Source organism: Protopterus annectens, chromosome 8.part0 (genome assembly GCF_019279795.1).
Source record: "Protopterus annectens isolate FY-2018-M chromosome 8.part0, PAN1.0, whole genome shotgun sequence".
Taxonomy (NCBI): domain Eukaryota; kingdom Metazoa; phylum Chordata; order Ceratodontiformes; family Protopteridae; genus Protopterus; species Protopterus annectens.
Window position 1 is genome coordinate 240,917,631 of NC_056741.1, and position 25,464 is coordinate 240,943,094.

General features: G+C 43.3%; 2 gene segments (V, D, J or C); both read right to left on the minus strand.

The window, feature by feature from the left end:
- Window positions 1-2,406: 2,406 nt before the first annotated feature.
- On the minus strand, window positions 2,407-3,335 carry LOC122807999. The segment is given in 2 exon segments: window positions 2,407-2,817; window positions 3,141-3,335. Coding segments are annotated over 2 exon segments (360 nt in total).
- Window positions 3,336-10,166: 6,831 nt separating this feature from the next.
- The window catches only part of LOC122808206, an 84,291-nt gene continuing 68,993 nt past the window's right edge, over window positions 10,167-25,464 (minus strand). The window contains 1 exon segment of the C gene segment in view: window positions 10,167-10,312. Within this exon segment, the coding sequence occupies window positions 10,167-10,312 (146 nt within the window).

The window sequence follows — 25,464 nt, forward strand, 5'->3', positions numbered from 1 at the left end:
ATATACATGATCACCGACATGTGCTGAAATGGCATCCAGGAACTGGTGCAGTACCCTGGAGGCCGATGCCTGTGATATCCCCATCATATCACCAGTTGGTCTTTGGAAGGTACCTGTTGCTAGTATTCTTAGGCCAACACATATCTTGGTTTCCACTGGGATGGGTTCCCCTCTGTTGGTTCTGTGTGTGAGGCGTGGCCTGCACAGCTCAACTATTTGCTGCAGGAGCTCTCTGTCCACTCTATAGCACTCTACTATCTCCAGCTCATGTAACCCGTGGTAGGTGACCCTGGGCCTGTACACTCTTCTCCGTCTCCTCACTGTGGGTTGTCTAGCACCATCTGCATTGACACCACCCTCAGCAAGTCGCCTATGTCTCATTATGACAGCTATGGCAGCCCCTAACATTTCTGCTCTGAGTTCAGCTTTTTCAGTTTTCACTTCTAATAGCTTACTCCTGTCTTGCAGTGTCTCTTGAGAGAAACATCCTGCACTGCTGTTTGCAGAGTTTTAAGTGCTGGGCTGGGCTACTATTCTGCCTGTGTAATTGCCTGCTTCTAATTGTTTTCACCTGCTAGCTCCAGCAGTATTCCTTGCTAGCTTCCTACTAATTCTGTTGCTTCCTTTTTCCTTTCTGTTTCCTCAGGGGGAGCAGTGTGCATACCAGCAGAAACACGCTCACAGTGGCTTACATGTGCACACACATGCTTACATGGTTCAGGATCTGCCTATTCGGGTTAAAACGCGCGCACACCAGCGCAAACAGTGTTACAAGTCTGCCAACAGGCTCCTACATGCTCAGTCTGCCCTACACACGCACACACCAGCGCAAACAGTGTTAGTCATCTACCAACACGCTTCCACATGCTCAGTCTGCCTTACACGTGCACACACTGCCCTACTCGTGCTTCATGGTGTGCACACATGCACATGCATGCCCAGCAAGAAACTTTGGTGTAAGTAACAGTGTACACCTTCCATTTCTTGACTTTCCCATGCTTATCTTGTGGCACTCCTCTTTCCCTGATCTGTGTCTGTCATCTGTCATGTTACACTGACCTCCAATGAACTGCATTTCTTTCTACCATTCCCCCTGTGATGTCACCTATCTCCTACTCTATTCCTCCCCTTATGTATCTCTTACACTACTCAGACTGTGCTCATTTGCTATGTGACTGTGGGATTCAGTATCCTAACCCTCATTTACATGAGATTGCCTACTAATGCTTAGTTACATGTCTTAGACTCAGCTTCCCCCCTTAGCAACCACTACACGGTGGCCATGTTGTTTTTGGTCTGCTGGTCCCTGCATTGTCATTCCATGTATTGCATAAAACCCACATTTGTGGGTTTATAACCTTCATTTTTATATTTTATACAGCGCAGCCCATTTGTGTTTATATTTTTATTATTTTTGCATCGGGTTACCTTGCCAATGGCCACATATTTGGCCATTGGCATGCTGCCTGACACATATGCACCCTTTATTTGGAGCTGACATGGCTCCGTTTGTGATTTTTGCAGAAACGTACTCAGTTGTCAACTGAGTACATTTCTGCAGCTAAAACGTCTCTGGTTTCTGCTTCGTGGATCGCTAATATACCTCATTTGCATACCTTTCAGCTGCAAGTGAGGTATTTAGCATATCCACGCCCAGTCCGTGTAAGAGACGTTTTAGCTGGTCTCTTACACAGAGTTTCGGGATGTTCCTGGATCGCGAGGCTTGCATGGAGTGTTACACGTCTCTTACACTCTGTGCAAGCCTTCGTGAATCCTGCCCAATGTGTGAAACATTAACATGGCTTCAGCTAAAGGTGATTATATATGCTAAGTTTTAAATGAGTATTCAGAAGACAATCCTTTTAAGACTGAACTGAAGATTGAGTCCTGGTATATGTTTGTGCAGAGCACTCACCTGTCTTTATTTTGAAGGGACATTCCTATTTTCAGACCTGATTTTCTCCTGCACATCTTGTATCTATTTTTGGAGACATGGCCTTATATTCAGGCTTGGCGTATCCCTTCACACAAATTTCTAAACCCCCCCACATCATTTCTAAAGCTGTCTAGTACATAGAAAACCACAGTACATGACCAACATACTAATGGTATCAATAATTAAAAAAACAGAACACACACATCTTATATCCCCCTTTTTCATAAGCAAAAAGACATGACCTTGTGTTATAAGAGTTCTGCAATACAGTTCGACAAAGTATACAGACTTTCAAGTCTGCCCTTAGTAATATTTTTTTCCATCGGTTTTGCTGCTCTGTTTTTAAATGTGTTCCTGACCAGTATGTCACATGCCTACTGGAAAAGGGCAGAATTATATGTTCTTGCCTATTACATTTTATTCTAATTTGTTGTCCAGATTTTGGGATGGATGTCTTTACTTTTCAGGAGCCTTTTATATTTTCTATGCCGGCAAGTGTATGAATAGGTGCCTCACACATCTCTGAAGTAACACGCTTCACTTGCCAGTTTTTGTGAGGCTGCATCACTCATTTGCTTCGCTGTGGGTACTAGCAGCACAGAAGTAAATGCCTGAATCATCCTTCTTCAAGTCAAAAGCTTCCAGGATGATATGTGAGCTGTTGGGTCTGCTGGCGTTGAAATGACCCACAGTAGCAGGCTCCACCGAATTAGCTGTTATCGACACGAACATGGATTGCGGTGCTGCGGACCCAGACTGGCGGTACCAGTACATATAGGGGTCACTGTAGCCAGAAGCCTCACATACCACCTTCAGACGGCCACCTGGTGAGGCTGAGACGATGGCTGGAAACTGGCGGACATGAAGCTGCATCTCTGCACCTAAAATAAGATAACGGTCAATAAGAGAGCGCATCAATTTCCTTAACATCAATGTACTACTAGCTATTCCGCAGCATAAATGAACGTTTTAAGCAGTATACTAATGCTACATAAAGCGCCTTGACATAAGATGATGAATCGTTTCAAAATAATCACATTACGCTATATCCACACTGCTCCTTCTGAGTTGCATTGCTGTCGTGCAGGTAATTTTATTTTATGTTACTTTTTTCTATAATACCAACCTAGGTGAAATGGAATCATCAAATTATGTTAAATGAGCAAGAGGCTCAGCTACCCGACTCTTTAATGCGCTCACTTACTTTTGTGAAATATTAGCACAAATAGCAGGAGGAATAAATGCATTGTATTTCGTGTGGAGATCGCTTAATCTTCTGGGGCAGAGCACTATGAATATTATCCTCGTAGTTTCCGTCTCTGAACTTTCTTTGTTATTTAAAAATATTTTGCAGATGTTTACACCTCAAGGTGACAACAACTTTACACAAATACCATGGGCGTACAGCCCATCTGCTGCCAATACAGACAACTTTGTGTCTTATTTGGAAACTAGTCCCTGCCTACTCTGCTGCTTAGTACGACCCCACCCTCATATTATCGTCAGTTTATAAAAATGCATTGTGCTTCTTCCTTTAACTTCATTTCCACAATCTTAAAGCAAAAGAAAATTCAGTGTGTTCTTTTACGTAATTATCACCGTGTGACGTTACAATGATCGTGTGCCCAATACGCTTTTTATTTTGTTTTATTTCCGGTTGCTGTTTTACAATAGTATTAAAGGCTAATATGTCTTAAGAATAATGGGGAAAAGTCGAAAATTGGAATACCTCTCAACCTGCAAACATTAAAGGCCATTTAAAAAATCATAGCCGAGGGACAGAAATACGAGCACTTTGTTATTTTTCATTTTCACAACAAAACGTTTTACTATATTAGACCTGCTGTTGATAGTGATAGTGAATCTTGATACAGACTTTACAGATCAATAAAGTATGTACTCATAAAAAGAACTGGCTTTGTGAGGAACATCATAAATTTGGGAGAATGTTGGTTACATTTGGGGGCCAAAATCCTAGCCATATGCCTAAAATCAAAGCAGTTCAGACTGAGGTACGAGTTAGGGCAAAAGCGCACGCACGGTAAGTAGCAAAGCGAATTCGATTAAAACATTACTAGGTATTTCCTGGAGAAAGCAACAAGCTACATTTCTAATTGTAAGTTTGATACTGTACTTATTTCTTGGAGACAAAATTAGGGCATCCTTGAAAAATCAGGGGCAACTTATCAGTTATCAAAATAGAGGTCCTTCTCTGGATATGTATTTAAATATTTACATAAACGCTTTAGTGAAATAAAAATAAAGGACACTGTACATTCCTTTTTCTCAGGGATCATGGTACTCTTCTTCTTCTTCTTTCGGCTGCTCCCGTTAGGGGTCCATCTGTTTCCATTTCTGCCTGTCCTCTGCATCTTGCTCTGTCACACCAACCACCTGCATGTCTTCTCTCACCACATCCACAAACCTTATCTTAGGCCTTCCTCTTTTCCTGTTACCTGGCAGCTTCATCCTTAGCATCTTTTCCCCAATATAGTCTGCATCCCTCCTCAGCACATGTCCAAACCAACGTAATCTTGCCTCTCTGGCTTTGTCTCCAAACCTTCCAACCTGGGCTGACCCTCTAATATACTTGTTCCTAATCCTGTCCACTCTTGTCACACCCAGTGCAAATCTTAACATCTTTAACTCTGCCACGTCCAGCTCTAACTCCTGCCTTTTTGTCAATGCCACGGTCTCCAACCCATGTAACATAGCTGGTCTCACTATCCTCTTGTAGACCTTCCCTTTCACTCTTATTGGTACTCGTCTGTCACAAATCACTCCTGACACTCTTCTCCACCCACTCCATCCTGCCTTTTACTCTCTTCTTCACCTCTCTTCCACACTCACCATTACTCTGAGCTGTTGATCCCAAGTATTTAAACTCATCCACCTTCGCCACCTCTACTCCCTGCATCCTCACCATTCCTCTATCCTCATTCTCATTCACACACACATATTCTGTCTTAGTTCTGCTGACCTTCATTCCTCTTCTCTCTAGAGCATATCTCCACCTCTCCAGGGTCTCCTTCACATGCTCCCTACTCTCACTACAGATCACAGTGTCATCTGCAAACATCATAGTCCACGGGGGCTCCTGTCTGATCTTGTCTGTCAACCTGTCCATCACCATTGCAAATAAGTAAGGGCTCAGAGCTGATCCTTGAGGCAATCCCACCTCCACCTTAAACGCATCCGTCACTCCCACCGCAGACCTCACCGCTGTCACACTACCCTCACACATATCCTGTTCCACTCTTACATACTTCTCTGACACTCCCGACTTCCTCATACAATACCACAATTCCTCTCTAGGCACCCTGTCATATGCTTTCTCTAAGTCCCCAAAGACACAATGCAACTCCATCTGACTGTCTCTGTACTTCTCCATCAACACTCTCAGAGCAAATATCGCATCTGTAGTGCTCTTTCCTGGCATGAAATCATACTGCTGATCACTAATCATCACCTCCCTTCTTAACCTAACTTCCACTACTCTTTCCCATAACTTCATGCTGTGACTGATCAATTTAATCCCTCTGTAGTTACTACAGCTCTGCACATCACCCTTATTCTTAAAAATCAGTACCAAAACACCTTTTCTCCATTCCTCAGGCATTCTCTCACTTTCCAAGATTTCATTAAACAATCTAGTTAAACACTCCACTGCCATTTCACCTAAACACCTCCATGCTTCCACAGGTATGTCATCTGGACCAACAGCCTTTCCATTCTTCATCCTCTTCATAGCTATCCTTACTTCCTCCTTGCTAATCCACTGCACTTCATGATTCACTATCCGCACATCATCCAACCTTCTCTCCCTCTCATTCTCTTCATTCATCAGCCCCTCAAAGTACTCTTTCCATCTGCTCAACACACTCTCCTCACTTGTGAGTACGTTTCCCTCATTATCCTTTATCACCCTTACCTGCTGCACATGTTTACAAGCTTGGTCCCTCTGTCTAGCCAATTGGTACAGGTCCTTTTCTCCCTCCTTAGTGTCCAACCTTTCATACAACTCTTCATACACCTTATCCTTAGCCTTCACCACCTCTCTATTTGCCATGCACCTCATCTCCTTATACTCCTGTCTACTTTCTTCATCTCTCTGACAATCCCACTTCTTCTTCACTAACCTCTTTCTCTGTATACTCTCCTGTACTTCCTCATTCCACCACCAGGTCCCCTTGTCCTCCTTCCTCTTTCCAGATGTCATACCAAGCACCTTTCTAGCCATCTCCCTTACTAGCTGTACTGTAGTTACCCAGTTATTTGGTAACTCTTCACTGCCACCCAGTGCCTATCTTAACTCTTCCCTGAACTTCACCTCACAATTACCCTTTTTCAATTTCCACCATTTGATCCTTGGTGCTGCCCTCACACTCAACCTCCTCTTCTTGATCACCAATGTTATCCTACAAACCACCATCCTATGCTGCCTAACTACACTTTCCCCTGCCACCACTTTACAGTCTCCAATCTCCTTCAGACTAGCCCTTCTACATAAGATATAATCCACCTGTGTGCATCTTCCTCCTCTCTTGTATGTCACCCTATGTTCCTCCCTCTTGTTAAAATACATATTCACCACAGCCATATCCATCCTTTTTGCAAAATCCACTACCATCTGACCTTCTAAACAATTCAAATGCATTCCACTATACTGACATAACAATGTGAATAAACATATTAATACTTTTAAAATGGTTTCTGCTGTTAATTCTTTGTATATGTTTGCTAATCACCAAGATATTTGCAAATCTGTGTTTGTAAATGACACATAGTATGAAGTATGTCACCTGTTTTTGGCCACATAGGGCAAAAAATCCTATATACTAATGGAAGCTGGAAGTTTTCCAGGATATTCAATGAAATTTGCAATCAAATTTAGACAGCATATGTTCAAAATAAATCTGCTACTCTAATCTGCAAACATTAAAAGCATTGCCACACTCTACTTAATTGTATTTTACATGTGCAGCCCCAGACTTAATCACGTCACAAGGTATCCATTTTACCTCCATAACAAACTTGTCAAAGATTGAAAGGTATGCACTCAATCCATAAACAAATGACTGAGATGGGATGTTAGGCATAAAACTACACTTGTTTCATTTTTAACAAACACATTGTTAATCCATTTTCGAAGTATCTTTATTTCTGTACTTCTCTCTTTCTCTCACTCTTCCAGTAGCATTTAAGCAATAAAACTATTCCTGCAAGAAATAACAGGACAAAATGTGTTTTGCGTATGTCATACATAAAGGAAAAGATCAATACTAACAAAAGGCAGAAACGTTTGAATTCTCTATGCTAATTTATAGGGAGAGCAAAGTGAATTCAGCAGTCTTTCTTTGTACACAGGGTTGAAGAAATTTATTAGATGGTGAAATGCAAAGCGGGTTCCTAGCATAGTCTTCTACTACAAAAAGTGGGCAGAAGGACCTTACAAGCATTTAAGACTATGTTGTTAGCACAATTAAATGTGCATAACACTCCAACTCATGATAAAGTGTTCACAGATTTATACACCCTCACACACACACACACACACACACACACACACACACACACACACACACACACACACACACACACACACACACACACACACACACACACACACACACACACACTTCCAATCTTTTGATTTACTGGGCTGGTATACAATAAAAATTTAATTAAAAAAGACCATCTGAGAGTTTTTTCATATGCATTGGAATAAGTTAATTTTCCTAAAACCTATACTGCAGATACACCACTACAGATGGCTTACTTTACTTCCACTTATTTATAATACTAAGGTCTTCAAATTCATCACTTGAAATCTACAGAAATACTTGAGCAGTTATCTTGGCACAAGTACAAATCACGTTGACAGAAATACTAGTGTGTACGGAGGGTCTTAATTCAACATAATATTTGACAACAATAAGGGAATGGAAAAATAGGTTTGGAAAGCAACCCTAATATTGACAGAACTGTTTGTGTGACGCAAATATTTCATCACATTACTGATGTCAGCCAGTATACAGTTGGCACATTTAGCTTCCTTCTCAAAATCATTAGTCACAGCAGTGATATAAGGAAAGCAGATCAGTGGAAAATGACTTGCGCTTAGGAAATTCTCATCGAGCTGTACTCAGAAAAGCACTGCATTAGCTTTTATTTATTTTATTTTACATTTGTTGACCGGGAATGTCTGACTAGGTTCCACAGAGCCTGTTTTCAGCGGAGGCCCGGGGAGAAATGCTCCAGATGCATGTCTTTGGAATGTGGGAGGAAACCCATGTGCACACAGGGAGAACATGCAAACTCCACACAGAAGGCACCCCAGCTGAGAATTGAACTGGAGAACCTCTTGCTGTGAGGCGACAATGTTAACCACTGCACCACTGTGCTGCCCAGCTAGCTAATAAAGCACTGATGGACTACCACTGTCATATATAAGGAAGTTGTCTGCAAACAGAGATTACTTGCACCTAAAGCTGAAAACATCTAACACCAGTAATTACATTGCATTACATTTGCGATCACAAAAAATAGTGAACCCTTTTCTTTTACATGGACATTATGCACTCACATACCTGGAAAGAAAAGAAAATACCTCCATGGTCATACAACCATGAAGAATGGAGACGGTTATGAAATATATTACAGTTGACCTGCTGAAGTTTGATTGTAATATAATCCGAACAATTTCACCACAGTTGTAGGTTATCAAAATTATCTGTACACAATCACAATCAATGCACTCCATGATCACGCCTATCTATCTATCTATCTATATCAATATATATCAATATATATATATATATATATATATATATATATATACACACACACATATGGATCTATGTCAGATGATTGAGTGTTCAGAAACTCTAAATTCATATGGTTGAGACCATATGATTGTGTTTCTGAAAACCTAAATATTAAAAAAAAAAAACGCAATCTACTTTTTTTACATTCTTTGCACCCCCACACCCCTTCAAATTATATATACCAATTCCAAGATCACACTACAGTGAAGAAAAGGGTAAATGTCTTGATCTACACTGTACCTCGATCTCCATTCAAAAGCTTTGGGTTTTCAAAACCTTGATCATATGGTCTCAACCATATGAATTTTGAGTTTCTGAAAACTCAATCATCAGTTAGGAATCCTTACATGCATACATACACACTCACACATACATCCCTATCTATCTGTCTGTCTGTCTATCTATGTGAATCAAATGGTCAGGAATTCAACCATAGACAAAATAGTAACCATTTTTGCAGGCTGCTATCTCCCTGCATGCCGCAGCTTATGCATACCTACTCCATGGTCTCACCAGTACTATGAAAAGGAAAATCTATGGAAACAAATGAATTAGAAGGTACATATGCAGAAACTGCATCAGATTTGTTTTTTTCATACAAAACAGCAGTCAAAGATTTCAGCATTGAATAGTTCATTTAGCCAAACAGAACCTCATCTAGTTTTCACTGTGAAGCAATACATATGGTAACAGAGATTCATAAGTGTGTGCCCCAGAGTAACAAGTCTGAATGTGCAAAAATGGGGACCTGCTGATATTAATTACAAGATTGCTCTGTGTCAGAATATTCCCTTTCCTCTTAGGTATGTTGATTTTAAAGTTAACATATAGAACTTGAGGGGTGTGGGGATGCAATGGGGGTTTGCCCTCCGACAAAATATCACCTTAAAGGAGAGCATTGATTGTTGACATTCACTTTTCATCTTTACTTTTGTTTGTTTTTTGTCTTTTTTTTATATTTCCAAGAATTCACAGTTACGGGTCTCAGAATTAATAGAGGGAACTGATGTTTGTGTGATAGATATAGGTTTGCCATCAGAATGTCGTGAAACAGAGCAAGCCCCAGCAGGAGGGAGTCCAAAAAAAAAAAGCAATCAGGAGCCAGGAAATGTATGTAACATAATACACTATGTCAGTGCTTTTAATCTTACAGAAAACAAATGTTGCTAGGAAGTTCTTTAAGGATGAGTAGAGCTAGGGGAATTGGGACTTAAGTGAAGTTTGTTTTAGAACAGTTTTGGTTTTAGCCTCTGGAGCTAACCTGTTTGCATACAGAGGGAATAGGGATTTTGTACAATTAGCAGAGTATTTCGCCACCTAGTGACCAACTCGATGCAATACAGCTCTGCTCTCTTCACAATGATAGTCACAAAGAGAAAATTGTTAAAACAATTCAGTGACATTCAGCTAATGATTAATTGTAAAGGAAGGCTTGTATATAAAAGTAAGTTGAAATTTCCCAGGGCTGATTTGAGCTTTTGCTGAAACTGCTTCAGAACCAGAGGTGGGGCAGACGTGAATCCCAAGGCTTGTGCATGGCCCAAGCAAACTGCATAAAAGAAAAAAAAGAGACAGAGTGTGAAGTGAAAATGAATAGTACAGTTTTAGGAGAAATGGAGACAAACCGGGAAAGAGTATAGGATATTAGTCAGTGAGTGATGAAAGGATTATCAGAACACAGAGAGTGGGTACAAGAAATGGTACAGTAAGTAGCTACAGAGGTAAACATCCAGGGAAGAGTAAATAATCACAAAGAATAGGAAACAGTGTCTAGGCAGATCATAATAGATACATTTGACAATGTACTAACTCTAATAGGTTAAAGTAGCACTGTAGTTAGGTAAGATACTGGTTAGAATGTGTAACAAGCACTGTGTTTCTGCTTTTCAAATACCAAATAAACAAACTTTAGGTTTTTGCTTACTAATACCAAGTATGTTTCTGCTTACTAAAACCATCTATCTATCTATCTATCTATCTATCTATCTATCTATCTATCTATCTATCTATCTATCTATCTATCTATCTATCTATCTATCTACCCTTAAAATAATCTAAACCAATGTTAGCAGATATATATGGCCATATATGGCATCAAAACATAATTAGACACACAAATACGCACACACTCTATCAATGCTACATCTATTATCTTAACTAACCTCAACTCTAACAGTAACCTTAAAATACACACGCTCAAACACAGTTATACAAAACCTGTCATACTCACCTAAAGCAGACCCTAACCCTAATCCTAACATCCAAAAACATGCACAATCTCACTTCCTGTAAGCTCCACTCACCTGTTTTGAAGAAACATACCATCAACATTTTGGACATTCAGCTGTACATATCTTTGACATTCTTGATCATCCCTGTCATTTGTCAATCAAATGTACATTCAGCAAAACACAGACTAATTATATCTATCTAGCTATCTATCTATCTATCTATAGACTTTCAAGAGTTTATAGGTTTGAAAGTCAAGCTATATAATTCTCAGTAGAAAAAAAGTATTCTACTTGCTGCCACCAGGATTTCTCTCACAGTAAGGCAACTTTGGGGAAAACTAGAAGCTTCAATCCTGACATTCCATTTGTCCATCACTGTGAGTGCATTAGCCATGAAGCCTGAAAAGAAATTGTGTATTCCATTCCTTTTAACTTTTCTTAAAGAGGAGATTGACAAAAACAAGAGTGATTAGAGACAGGATGAGGAATTACTGTAAGCCTAGAAAGGATATGCAATGTAATCAACATTTTTTTGATTAGATTCTTATAGAAACTATAGACGATTATGTTACTGCAGTAAAGAATTGACATAAGGACTTTAAGATCTGGTGAGTTATGCAATAATTCATTTCTTAAGGGATAAAATTGTCTGTTGTGTAAGAAATTGTGAAACAGGAGATAGGTTATTAAGTGGAAAAAGTGACTTGACCTTACCAAAAGCTGCAGATGTGTGCAGAACAAGTGAAATCACTACTCCACCCATCCATCCATCCATCCATCCATCCATGCATCCATGCTTAATCCCTTTTCCCAATTTGCACATGGGGTCACTACTACATAGTTAGAATTGTTAACTAAGGAAATAGATATGTATACAATATGAGTTAAATAAAATGTCAAAAGTGAGGAATAAAGGTGGAATGCTTTGTAACAGTAATGGAGACTAAACAAAAAAAGAACCATAAGAGGCACAGGAAATATAATGCAATATAACTTCAAGCCTCACATGCTAGTTGTGGCTAAGGGGCATGACAGGAAGCATTATCTGGCTTGTAATCAGGTTTGCAGACTCTATGAATAAAGAGATGCGTAAAACTATGTTCAAATGCATTTACCTGCTGTTGAAGGGAATCATGAAAATTAACTGTTTACTGGTGTTATATAAGAAAAGAAGAGTTGATGATATGGAGCCTGAAAGGGCATCAGAGGCATTGGAGCAATTGTGCAGGTCAGACTGTTAACAAGAAATGCAGGGAATGAATAAACACAATGTTAAAATTAATCTAGACCAGGTACAACTATAATAGTTTACCCAAATATATATTTGAAGTAATAGGGCTCAGAGGTGCTGGTAAAAGAGCTGTGTGCACATTGTTCACTTACTCAGGATACTAGGTGGATCTAGTTAGTCAAAAGCTACTAGTATATGAATATAAAAATAAGAAATACATACCCCGGGATTCATGAACCTTGCGCCAGGCGCACGCATAGCGTAGGCGTTACAATGCCAAATATGGCCGCCGAGTGATTCAGGTACGATCCAATCCCACGTGCACTACCGGCGTGCGCCGGATCTGCGCTGCCCCCAGCGTAGGTATGCTAAACACCCCATGTGCGGTGTTGCACCATGCAAATGAAGGCATATAGCAATCCACAAAGTGGCGCAGGCGTAGCATAAGGCCACGGCAATGTAAACCAAAAAAAAAACGGTTTACATTTTCCCAAACATAACATAGGAGTAACGGAAGGCTGTCAGCATCAGGTATCACACTGTTGCCATATGCCAATGGTGAAATACACAGAGAATGTCAAAAGAAAACATGCACAACATGTAAATAATAACATAAATGGTATGTCCACACATGTTTGCGGAAGGTGCAAAACAATGAAATAATATGACAATGTTATAAAACAGCAGCATAATACACATCAGCTTCACAGCCACAATACACCATGGTATGCATGGAAAGCCACAACCACGGTGCAAGGGTTGCCAAGGAGTCGCGGCAGTGTTCGGCGTGGTAACTATGAATTAGTATTCAATGCCATGCAAATGAGGCAGATAATACTGAATCGCAAACCCCCCGCTGGCATAAGACTGTACCAAATGGCGCAGCGGTAATACACCGAGGAGTGGCTCAGAGGGAATACATGTCACCTGCAGAGGGGTGTGCCACTGTAGGAGGAAGCACATTGAAGCTCAGCAAACCTGGGCTGTACATTGCACATCACAGCTGCAGGACGGGCGTGTGGGGAAATAGTTGAGCTGAGAGCACACAGTGCGCGCAGAGGTGCATGTGCACGAGGATGACTACGTTCCCTTAACCCAGTCATGTGATGCTCGTCCCGCAAATAACATCGGAAACAGGAAGGTGATGTTGAGAATATGAGGAAATGCGGAAGAAGTGTAATTGGAGTAGTAATGAGCAATCAACACTAATCAACCCACGAAGGCCAATCGGCGGCAGCTGACAACTCTGCATGCAGAAACCTGCAAAATGGGATAGGGGAGGCATATGAATGCAAAGAAAGTAGGGGAGGTAGCAGATTGCAAAGAGTGAAGAACTGACACAGCAGAGCCAAGCAGACAGGCAGCACAACGGCGGCGGCACACAAAACGCACGATATGCCATGTCCCAGAAACTACACATGACAGGGCTCTGCAGGATGCATGCCAGGAAATAGTAGGTGCAACGTGCAGAAATAGTAAGGGAAGGTCAAAAGGTAATCCATTGCAGGCAAGAGTAATGCAACACCAAAGGCAACAGCGTTGCAGTGCCAATGGTAAAAGACGGAAGATAATCCCCAGATACGGCCGCACAGACACACCCTATGACATCACCGGGTGTACAGCAAAACAGTATAAAGTGTGAATGCACACAACACACAGCCGTGTATTCCCAAACACAGCACCATAGGTGTAGACACACGGGGAACTTTTAAAATGTACATGTTGGGTGCTGCCGTGACCGTGATCCATCAGCATGTGTTAGAGACAGACGGTGTTGTGGAGGAGGGTGCCGACAACTACTGTAGGCCTCAGAGGAGAAGGAGAGTGTTCAGACCAAGGGTAACCTACCAGGGGCTACAAGACCTGGAGATAGTAGAGCGTTACAGGGTGGATAGGGACACGTTACAGCAAATAGTGGAGCTGTGCCGGCCACGCCTGAGAACAAGAAACAACAGAGGGGAGCCCATCCCAGTGGACACAAAGGTATGTGTAAGCTTGCGAATACTGGCCACAGGTACCTTTCAAAGGCCAACTGGGGATATAATGGGTATCTCACAGGCATCAGCATCCAGGGTACTACACCAGTTTCTGGATGCCATGTTACCACATGCCAATGAGCATATATACTTCCCCAGATCTCAGGAGGAGTTGGCTAGCAATATGCGCCACTTCCACCATGTGGCACAATACCCGGAGGTACTGGATGCGATAGACTGTACGCACATACAAATCAAGTCACCACCTGGGGAGCAGGGTAGACGCTACATAAACCGCAAGGGATTCCCCTCCATCAATTGCCAAGTCGTGTGCAATGCACAGGGCATTATCATGGATGTGTGTGCTGGCAGCCCTGGAAGCTACCACGACTCCCATATCTGGCATGCCTCACAGCTGTACCAAGTATTCGCCAGGGACATCCCACAAGGCCACCTTGTGGGGATGCTGGCTATGCACTGGAGCCGTGGATGATGACTCCCATCAGAAATGCACACACACACATGCAAGAACGCCATAATGAGGCACACGCACAAACCAGAATAATCATAGAGCGTGTGTTTGGGATGCTGAAATCACGGTTCCGGTGCTTGGATACATCCGGTGGATCCCTGCAGTACTCTCCAGGCACATGTGCCCACATATTCATAGTATGTGCCATGCTACATAATATGATCCTGCAGAAGCAGCTGCTGCAGGGACATAATGGTGAAGGGCCACAAAGCCCACCACAACTGCCAAGGCCAGTCCAGGCACAGAGGGTTCAGGACCATGAACACACTGTGCCAGCCCCAGTAGGCAGACTGAGGCGTACCCAATATGCCTATGCCCTGGCAAAGAGGGAACGATAGCACATACTCTGACAGCGTAGGCCCCATGGACTGACACCTCCTACCTGCACACACAGTGAAATGGACGACACACAAACATGACCACCTGTAAAGTGTACCGTATGGGTGGCCCCATGTGTGACTCCAACATAGGCAGACCCCAAACACTATACACCCAACAGCCAGTGGAGCATGGAACGCCAACACCTGAACCGCACGCTGGTCCTACAGCAGACGGCGTTGCTGTATGCTGCCACGTCACGCAAGGTGTATACATATAAACATGTATATATGTGCATATACATATATGTAGATAGATATAATTACATATATAGAAATATATGTACACATATACATATAAGTACTACAGTTAAGACAGGGAATCAGAGGGATGTAAGGTGACAGAGATGTAACACGCGATATCTGTACATAGTATACATAGTGAAACGACAACCTGAGCATCCGGGAGGTTTAACAGAAGAGGATACCACCAACCATGGAAAGGGCAACATACTGAAATGCATAACCGCGAGTCGGAATGATCGCCAGGCCACAGTACAGTAACAGTACATGCGCGGGTAATAGTATGATGATATGAGGGGGGAGATAGACACCGCCGCCGGTGACGCGGCCCACGCAGGTACTGTGTGCAACCGTCCCCGTGAGTGCCGTAGTATGTGTATGTGTGCGGTGAGGGCGCTGTGTATGTCGCTGTGTGAGTGTAATGTGTGTGTCTCCGTAATATGTGTATGTTGGTGCCATGTTAGAGGCAGAGTGGAATAATATGTGTAGGCATACGGTACATTAGCCACAGGCATATGTACACCAGTAGTCCCAAAGTAGTAGTGAGAGCCCCACCCTGGCTAGGCGTGTGGCGACGTAGAATGATACAAAGTGACAATGTCCCAGATTGTAGCACAGGAATATACCCCACAGGAAATGGAAAGGACGTATGTACTAATCATGCCCGTATGTATGACACCGATATGCTAATTGCAAAACAATATGTCGGCAAAGTCACACAGCAATAGGTATGTACCGCGGAAATATGTATGTGCTACCCCAGTACTGACCGTGGCCACGTATCGGCCCGTAAACACCGCTGTGTATTCTACAAGTGTCAAACAAGCAATCCCCACCTGAATAGGTGGCAACAACTGGCAAACAGGCCATCCCAAGAACAGGACCACAATGACTGTAAATATCTGGGACAGAATGACAAGGGATAGTCATCACGTACAAACAACCGCTGATATACCACAGATGTGACGGAGGAATACATGCATGAAGCACACACGCAGGTGATACCAACACCACATGACAACAACACAACCTACACTCCCAGACCAGCAGACAATTAACTGTCAACTCACCAGGCAGGGATGGAGCACACAGACAACCATACCGTGTATGTAGAGATGCAAGGCCCACAACCCGTATCCGTCACCTACAACCTCCGATATCCCCCATCATACATATTAAAGGGATACAAGCCGTAATAGCAGCACAAACATACAGGCAGTCAATGACATCTGCATAACCGCAACATCTCGCGTGGGAAACACAATCAAAGGTGGATGTATACTTGCATGCGTTGTTTAAAGGAATACAACAGCCATGTTACACATCCAAATGCATAATGCCATCAACAGACGTCGTCAGGACAGGGACACCCACATGTCGAACCAAATACTATACCCAACACACACAATCCACGGCTAACAACTGCGAAATGTACCTGTCGCCACACATAGCAGCTGCAGTTACACATAACATAACACAATACAGACCATCTCCACGAAGTTAGGGCAAATAGCCAACGCCCAGGTGAGGAATCCAACCATACCCCAGTTACGACGTGTAATGTCCGAATGGAGTAGATGCACAGGTGATTTGGGCACAATTACTCACTGAGGAACATCAATTGGTGGGATGAACCCACATGTTGCAGGTATCGACGGATATAAGGATGACTCCCAGGATATTCAAACCGTATGCTCATACCGAACCAGCAGTGTACAACCGAAAGAGTAATAAAAAGGAAAACCGATACACGGAACGAAACACGGAACGAAACACCGACAAGGTATGTAGAACACACGATATGTACGGGTGTGTAACGCATGATGTGTATGACGAAGCTGTACTGTATGGGAATGGTGTTCATAAGTAATGACACTTGTCCATAATGCAGAGAGTGGTGAAAGGTGGTTATGTAGTGCTATCCTGCTGAGCATACCAATGACTGTGGACACCGTGTGCACAGCAGTGGGACATCATGTACACAGCCGAGACACCACAAGGGCTGCCACAGGGGGGCATTAGAGAGAACAATGCCAGACCACACACCGATGCTGACAGTGGATGTCCAACAATGAAGTGCCATAGCAGGGGATAGGACATGTATGTATACTGTCACAGCACACATGTGTATGGGCATATACCGTCGATGTCATACGTAATGTGCGGCCGACGTGCACGTATGCCTTGCAGTAGGGGATACTATGTCAACTATGTGTAATGTAAAGCTGTCATGGTGGATATGACAGACATTATACACAGTATCACAGGCATATCATGCATAATGGAGGTACTGCCTATAGGTATGTACAATAACAGGATACATATGGCCTGTAGGTATGGGACAGAGTAGTAGCATCATAGCCATCTGAAATGGAAGGTACACCAAGTAACCATGCCCAAAGGATCTGTAGCAGGTGCATCGTGGGCAACAATGAAGTCTGGCAGGTCAATGTGTAAACACATGTGCAGTGTACACAGTAGTGTCACCTCCCCATGGTAGTGTCCTGTGAACAGCAGAGGCGGGTGTCAACTGCATGTCTACACAGTACCGCTGCTGTGGTAGTACCATGACTACGTGTCACTCAAACAGCAAGGGAGGTATCACATGAACAGTGCCACTGTGTGTCCCTGTGGGATGTGCACAGGACCTATGTTCCACAGCATGGTGTGTGTTGTGTCTGCGGAAGTAACACAGAAGCCCAGCCCATGCGGTGTGGCATGTGTGCACATTTCCATGAGCAGTCCGTTCACACTGCCCACCGCAATTGTCATGTATGAGGAGTATATGCATCAGTAATGTGGAGGACATGGTCCGTGTCAGAGCAGAAGACACCCTTGTGTATGTGGTATGCAGATGTGTACAGATGTGTTTTCCATCTGTCAGCCGCATATGTAAACCGTCCGAGCCTGGTACACATCGTGGCATGACAATGCTGTGCCATGTAAGGTTGTAGCCATTGTGGAAGGTACACCATAAATGTGGTATTGTACCCTTGACCGTGTGTAGATGTGTGTATGCCACAGGTACAATGGCTACCTATGTACCAGCATCACACACAGTACAGATAGGTGTGGCCCTGCAGAAGTGTATACATGCCACAGTGGAATACGGTAACCACAGGACCGTGTGGGGCATATGTGTGTACAGCAACCATGTACAATGTGATATGTATGTACGGGCCAGTATCCATGTGATAGTCAGTGGGTGAATGTTCATAGGTTCATAGGTTCATAGGTTCATACTAGGCTATCTGCCCTAGGGCATTTATAAGCCTAGCCAGAGTGTGTGTGGCTTTCACCACCCATTAGGATGAGAATACTATACCCATTAGTTTGCTGTGCCTCTGTCCAGCAGTGATACAGAGATGATTCCCGGGGTAAACCTACGATCTCCCATCCACTCATCAAGATTTCTCTTGAACAGAGTCAGTGAGGGGCTCTGCCTCACATGGACTGGGATTCTGTTCCATAGTGTAGGGAGTCTCTGGGTGATGAATCTGTCCCTCCAGCATGTCCTATTTATATCCGTGTTGAGGTTTAAGTCTCTTGCTCGTGGCTCTGGTGGATTTGGATTTTTGAGGTGGAGCATGTCCATTAATTCCGGGTTGGACATGGCCTTGTATGTCAGGCACAGATCACCTCTGAGCAGATGGTATGCGACTGAATAGAGCTGGAGTTTCTTCAGTCGAGCATCGTATGACATATGTTTGAGCCCCTTTATCCTTTTGGTGAGGAACTTTTGGGGTCTTTCCAACTGCTGCAGGTGTCGGGTAAGGTACATTTCGAATGGGGCGTTGTACTCAATCATTGGTCTGATAAGTGAAGAGTACAGGGTACAATGACCTCTCCTGATCTGGATGTGAATCCCTTCATGATCAGGTGGGCAATGTAGAAGGTCTTCCTAACCACTTTGGCAATGTGAGTGTCAAAAGAGAGGTTACTGTCAACTTGGGTCCCCAGGTCCCTGATAACTTCTTCCATGTTTAATGGATTACCACCTATGTGGTAATTAGGGGTTACCTTGTTTTTCCCAAAGGGTATGAATATACATTTTGGCATTTAGCTTAAGGCCATGGCTCTGGCACCAGTTATCCATTTCTATGAGACCTCTCCGGAGGATGTCTGTGTCTGATGGAGTGTCAATTATGGTGCCCAGTTTGCAGTCATCTGCAAATTTTGTCAGCCACAATCCCTACTATGTTTGCCTGCACTTCAGAAAAATAAATGCCGAACAAGAGGGGCCCAGGACTGAGCCCTGTGGGACACCACGTGACCAGCTTAGAGTCTGACATGGCACCAGCAACTCTAACCCTGTGTGTTCTGTCCTTGAGCCAGTTTGCAACCCATCTTGTGACATATGGGTTTACATCTAAGCTGGTGAGCTTTTCTATGATGCCCAAGTGGGGTATTGTGTCGAACGCTTTCGCTAGGTCAAGGTAGGCTGTGTGAACTGCCTTACCCTCATCAATGGCCTTAGTGACTGTTTCGGAAAAGTCGACCAAGTTCAAGAGGCAGGATCTGCCCTTGTAGGATCCAGTGTCTGTAGGTCCCCAATGTCTTTATTTATGAGTTCCATTATGATCCTCTCCATAGCTTTGCAGACAAGGCTCGTCAAGCTTATGGGGCGGTAATTTCCAGGGTCCATAGAAGCACCGCCTTTGTGGAGTGGGACCACAGTTGCCATATGCCATTCTTTGGGTACGTATCCTGTAGTAAGGCTAAGATTAAACAGCAGCCTTATGTGTGGGTTTAGTTCCTCATTGAGTTCATGTAGCACACAGCTGGGGACACCGTCCGTCCCATTGATGCTGTGTTTTTGCTTTAGAGAGCAGCTCTCACCTGGGCATCTGAGATGTTTGGGAGGCTAGACTCTGGTGGGATAGATATTTCTCCTTTTGGGGGGGAGGAGGGGAGAAATTTGCACTGAACCTGTCTGCCAGTATGTTGGCAATGTCTGTGGGTTCAGTGATTTTTTGATCATTTTGGACTAATTCTGAGCATATCTGGGAGTTTCCACCCAGGTTTCTAACATAGCTAAAGAAGGCTTTATGATAGTCTTTTGTGTCATTAGCGATTTTTCTCTCAAAGTTGGCCTTGGATGATTTTATGAGTGATTGTAGTTTTTTGCTAGTATTGATCAGAGATGCCTTCCCTTTTAGGGATTTTGCTCTGTCATGTAGTAGCTTTCTCCTCTTATTGTAGAGTTTGTTTATGGCTGGGGTCCACCAGACCGGGCGCCTGCCTTTGGTGGAAAGGGTCTTGATTTTATTAGGGATTGTTTGATCCATACATTCCTGGAGGTGCTCGTAGAAGGTATTTGTAAGGGTTTCAGCAGCGTGGGTGTGTTTTTCCACTGGCTCGGGGGCCTTGAAGGATACCACTCCAGTCTTAAGAAGTGTGAAGCTTGCTTTTGAGAAGTTCTTCACTGTGGTCTTTTTTGCTGGGGGTGGGGGCGGGATGTGGATCTCCAGTGAGATTAATTTATGGTCTGATCTCACCAATGAGGGATATACTTCCAGTGTGGAGCATTTTGTCCCCATGTTTGTGATGATCAGGTCTAGTATATTTTCTCCTCTTGTGGGAATGGTGACTAGTTGTTCCATAGCATTTGAGTTTATGAACTCAAGGAACCTTTGGGCTAGGGTGTTGGGGCTTGAGTAATGTTCCCAGTCTATGTTTGGGTAGTTGAAGTCACCCAATATGATGGTGTTTGGAGAGACATTCATACTCTCCAGTGTCTTCAGGAAGGCTGTGTGGGTTTCCTGAGTTTGAGAAGGTGATCTGTAGCATGTTACAAACTGTAGGGCAGTTTTACCTATGGTTGATTGCACCTGGATGGTCTCCGATGCTTCGTGCGTTGCCACTAACCTGGAGGTGTGGGTATCCTTTATGAATATGGATACTCCCCCTCCTTTTGTGGTTAGGTCCGGATTTTGGGGCCGGAACGCATGATATGAGGTATAACCTGATAGTGCTGGGGTGCTCTCAGGAGCCTTGAACCAGGTTTCAGTCACAGCACAGACATCGATGTTCTCCATACTGAGGAGGGCTTCGAGGGCATGCATCTTGAGGTTTAGACTTCTGGCATTGAGCAGTATTACCCTTAGTTTTTCTCCATTTTGTTTCCTAGTGTGGTAGGTTTACCATTTTTGCCTTGCCTAAAAGAGGCACTATGGATCTGGCAAGTGCCTTTGCCAATATCCGAAGCCCAGGGTGACAGGTGCAAGCCGTCCCTTGTGAAGCAGCGTGGCTTGTCAAGCATGTCATCCCAGGCAGACAGACATTGATCCCCTTAGAATGACACCAGTAATTAAGCCAATTATTAAAGCTGATCATTTTGTCTCTGTATTGTGGCATCATTCTTGGTGAGGGTAGGATACTGCTCAGGGTCAGGGTCATACCAGCCTGGGCTACATAATCTGAGAGCTCCTCTATGTCTCTTTTCATGTAGTCCAGGGAGGTATCGTCTCAGGTCGCTCACACCGGCATGGACAATGACTGAGTCATACTTGTACTTGCTGTGGAGTGACCTGAGTGCTTGTGTTATGTGGCAGATTCTAGCGCCTGACAGGCAGCTTACTGTGATCTTTTCCTTGTTCAGTCTGGTGAGTGGGACGCCAGTGTGTCTGACTATGGAGTCACCTATAACAAGTGTGTCTGGCATTGTGTTTGGCCTTAAGGGCTGTGACTGTTTAGCACACTGACTTTGAGAACTATGTGTTGCATGTCTTATGTCTTGAGGTGGCAGTTGCTTGGGTGTCTGCTTTGGAGGCCTCTGTAGTTTTGGTAGATTTTTGATCAGTGCCTCTGTGTATGTTTTTGTGTGTTTATGTGTTTGTTTTGCAGTTGTGATAGTTCTATGTGAAACTGGGTTTGTGGTGTGCGTGGTTTCTCCTCCTGTCTGGTCTTGCCAGTCCTGAGTTGAGAGAGCTCACTCCAGTTTTGCTGTATATAGTTGCATCTCTCACATGTGTTTGTGTGTGGGAGAAGGAGTGGGTTGTCTGTGTACATGAGGCAATTGTAACATTGCCTCAAGATGCCCAGATTCACCAGCTGAACAGGAGAGGACGCTAGCAACTGACCCTTCGACATGCTAGAAAAAGTGAAAAAGTTTGCTGTGTAACTGAGTTAGAAGGGACCTATAGGGAAATGGGTACTCAAGGGGATTCTAGGCTAATGTAGTACTTTGTTTAGTATATAAGTACTTTACCTATATAAAAATGCTTTAGGAGCAAGTGCTGAGCTTTTGAGATAGAGAATAGACTGTTTAGATTGCAAGTAGGGAAGTTCTAAGGGAAAAATTGAAGAGCAGACTTTACGGAGCCAGAAATAGTTTAACCTTGTTTAACCGGCTCTGTCCGATGGTGCTCTATGGGCAACTCTGCGCTAAATCGCGCTAAAGCGGGCCTTATAGCAGGGGGCTGAAAAGAGCCAGGAATTGACCCAAAATGGCCAATAGACTACAAGTTTCTGGCTGGAACCACTGCTCTAGGGACAAATAGGCTGCTCAGTGCTCCCCACTCCCACTGGTGAACAAAGAAGCTTCCCTTTATCCAAATAAGGATATGGAATAGCACAGGAACCAAGCCAAAGCCCAGAGATCAGCAAACTCTGAAGACTGGACTATTCTAGTTAAGTAAGGCGGGAAAACAAGATTTTTTTTTTTTTTTGCAGAAAACAGGAAAAACAGACAGTAAATGCTATAAATGCTTTTAAACGGCTAGCACACTTGAGTGTGTTAGCCTACAGGTAAAATTAAGCAACAAATAACTTTTTTTTAAAAGTGCAAAACAGTTAATTAACACAAAAACAGTTTAAATAGAATGCAGAGCTGTATAAACAGGCGAAAATGCAGTCGCTAAGCAGTAAATAATCAAAAATCCAGAAAAAAATACTTAAATCAGGAAAAAGTCACTCTTTTGCTCTCTGCTGCTTGTAGAACTCTGCAGGACACCACGAGGAGCTGTGCTGGGTTGAATACAAGTGAAAAAGTGCGCTAAAGCGGCCTTTATTACAGGGGGCTAAGAGCTAGGAACTGACCCAAAATGGCCAATAGACTACATGTTTCTGGCTGGAACCACTCCTCTAGGGACAAACAGGCCGCTCAGTGCTCCCCACTCCCACTGGTGAACAAAGACGCTTCCTTTAATCCAAATAAGGATATGGAATAGCACAGGAACCAAGACAAAGCCCAGAGGTCAGCAAACTCTGAAGACTGGACTATTCTAGTTCAGTAAGACGGGAAAACAAGATTTTTTTTTTTTTTTTTTTTGCAGAAAACAGAAGAAAAACAGACAGTAAATGCTATAAATGCTTTTAAACAGCTAGCACACTTGAGTGTGTTAGCCTACAGGTAAAATTAAGCAACAAATAACTTTTTTAAAAGTGCAAAACAGTTAATCAACACAAAAACAGTTTAAATAGAATGCAGAGCTGTATAAACAGGCGAAAAAGCAGTCGCTAAGCAGTAAATAATCAAAAAGCCAGAAAAAATACTTAAATCCGGAAAAAGTTACTCTTTTGCTCTCTGCTGCTTGTAGAACTCTGCAGGACACCACGAGGAGCTGTGCTGAGTTGAATACAAGCGAAAAAGCACGCTAAAGCGGGCTTTATTACAGGGGGCTGAAAAGAGCTAGGAATTGACCCAAAATGGCCAATAGACTACAAGTTTCTGGCTGGAACCACTCCTCTAGGGACAAATAGGCCGCTCAGTGCTCCCCACTCCCACTGGTGAACAAAGATGCTTCCTTTTATCCAAATAAGGATATGGAATAGCACAGGAACCAAGACAAAGCCCAGAGATCAGCAAACTCTGAAGACTGGACTATTCTAGTTCAGTAAGGCAGGAAAACAAGATTTTTTTTTTTTTTTTTTTTTTTTTTTTTGCAGAAAACAGAGGAAAAACAGACAGTAAATGCTATAAATGCTTTTAAGCGGCTAGCGCACTTGAGTGTGTTAGCCTACAGGTAAAATTAAGCAAAAACTAACCTTTTAAAAGTGCAAAACAGTTAATCAACACAAAAACAGTTTAAATAGAATGCAGAGCTGTATAAACAGGCTAAAATGCAGTCGCTAAGCAGTAAATAATCAAAAAGCCAGAGAAAAAATACTTAAATCAGTTATAGCAAATACAGTTATAACAAATGCTCTGAAATATACTGTATATTTCCAAAATGTTTGAGAAGGACAGTCAGAACACAAGAAGGTTCAGGCAAAAGAGAAAAAAAAAAAAGTTTTGTTTTACTTTTTGGGTGATGTGCATGCACCATGTGTCATGCATCCTGATGCCATGACACCCACATGATGTATCTGCCACACTGACACCCATATGGTCGTTATCGGTATGAGCTGGTGGAGCTATAATGGCACCAGGTATGTAGGTGTGGGATATCTAGGCATGGACAGTACTCTGTGACAGCATGCTGTGTATGTAAGCAAATAGTGAACATGAGGGGCCCCATGACTGAGGACTGTGTAATGCCATATGTACCTGACATGTAGTAGGTACAATGATATGCTTGCACCACTGTGTGTCCTGTCCAGGAGTCATATAGCCTAACATCCTGAGACACAGGGTATGATGTGCAGGTGGATGTGTACGTTGCCAATACCAGAACGTGGAATGGTGCTGAAGGGCAATGTGAGGACAATGTCAGATGTGTTGGCCTCTGTACCACCCCAACCGCCCATGCAACGGTACGACAGGTGGCCAGCATGTGTATGTGGTGTGCTGTGGCACACACAAGCCCAACAAGGGTGCCAGGAAAGGCATGGAGGCCATCAATATGCGCGTGAAGCACGTTCGTGAGGATGTGCCCCAGTGCCATTCAGAACGGTCCAGTCATGGGTGTATGAATGCAGTCCCACATGTGCAATGCAGTGCCACCCATGGGTAGTGCGAGAGATGCGGCTGTGCGATGGTCAAGGTACACAATGTCCGACAACAGGCTAGCAGTGAATATAGTGGGCTGGTGCGGAGACACATACCAAACAGGTTGGTGGGACATAACAGCTAGGGCCATCAGAAGGTGACATCGGGCCAGTGTCCCAGGACATAACGTGTGCATGTCAGTACCATGTATGTGTCCACAGGGACACTACGATGGGTCCC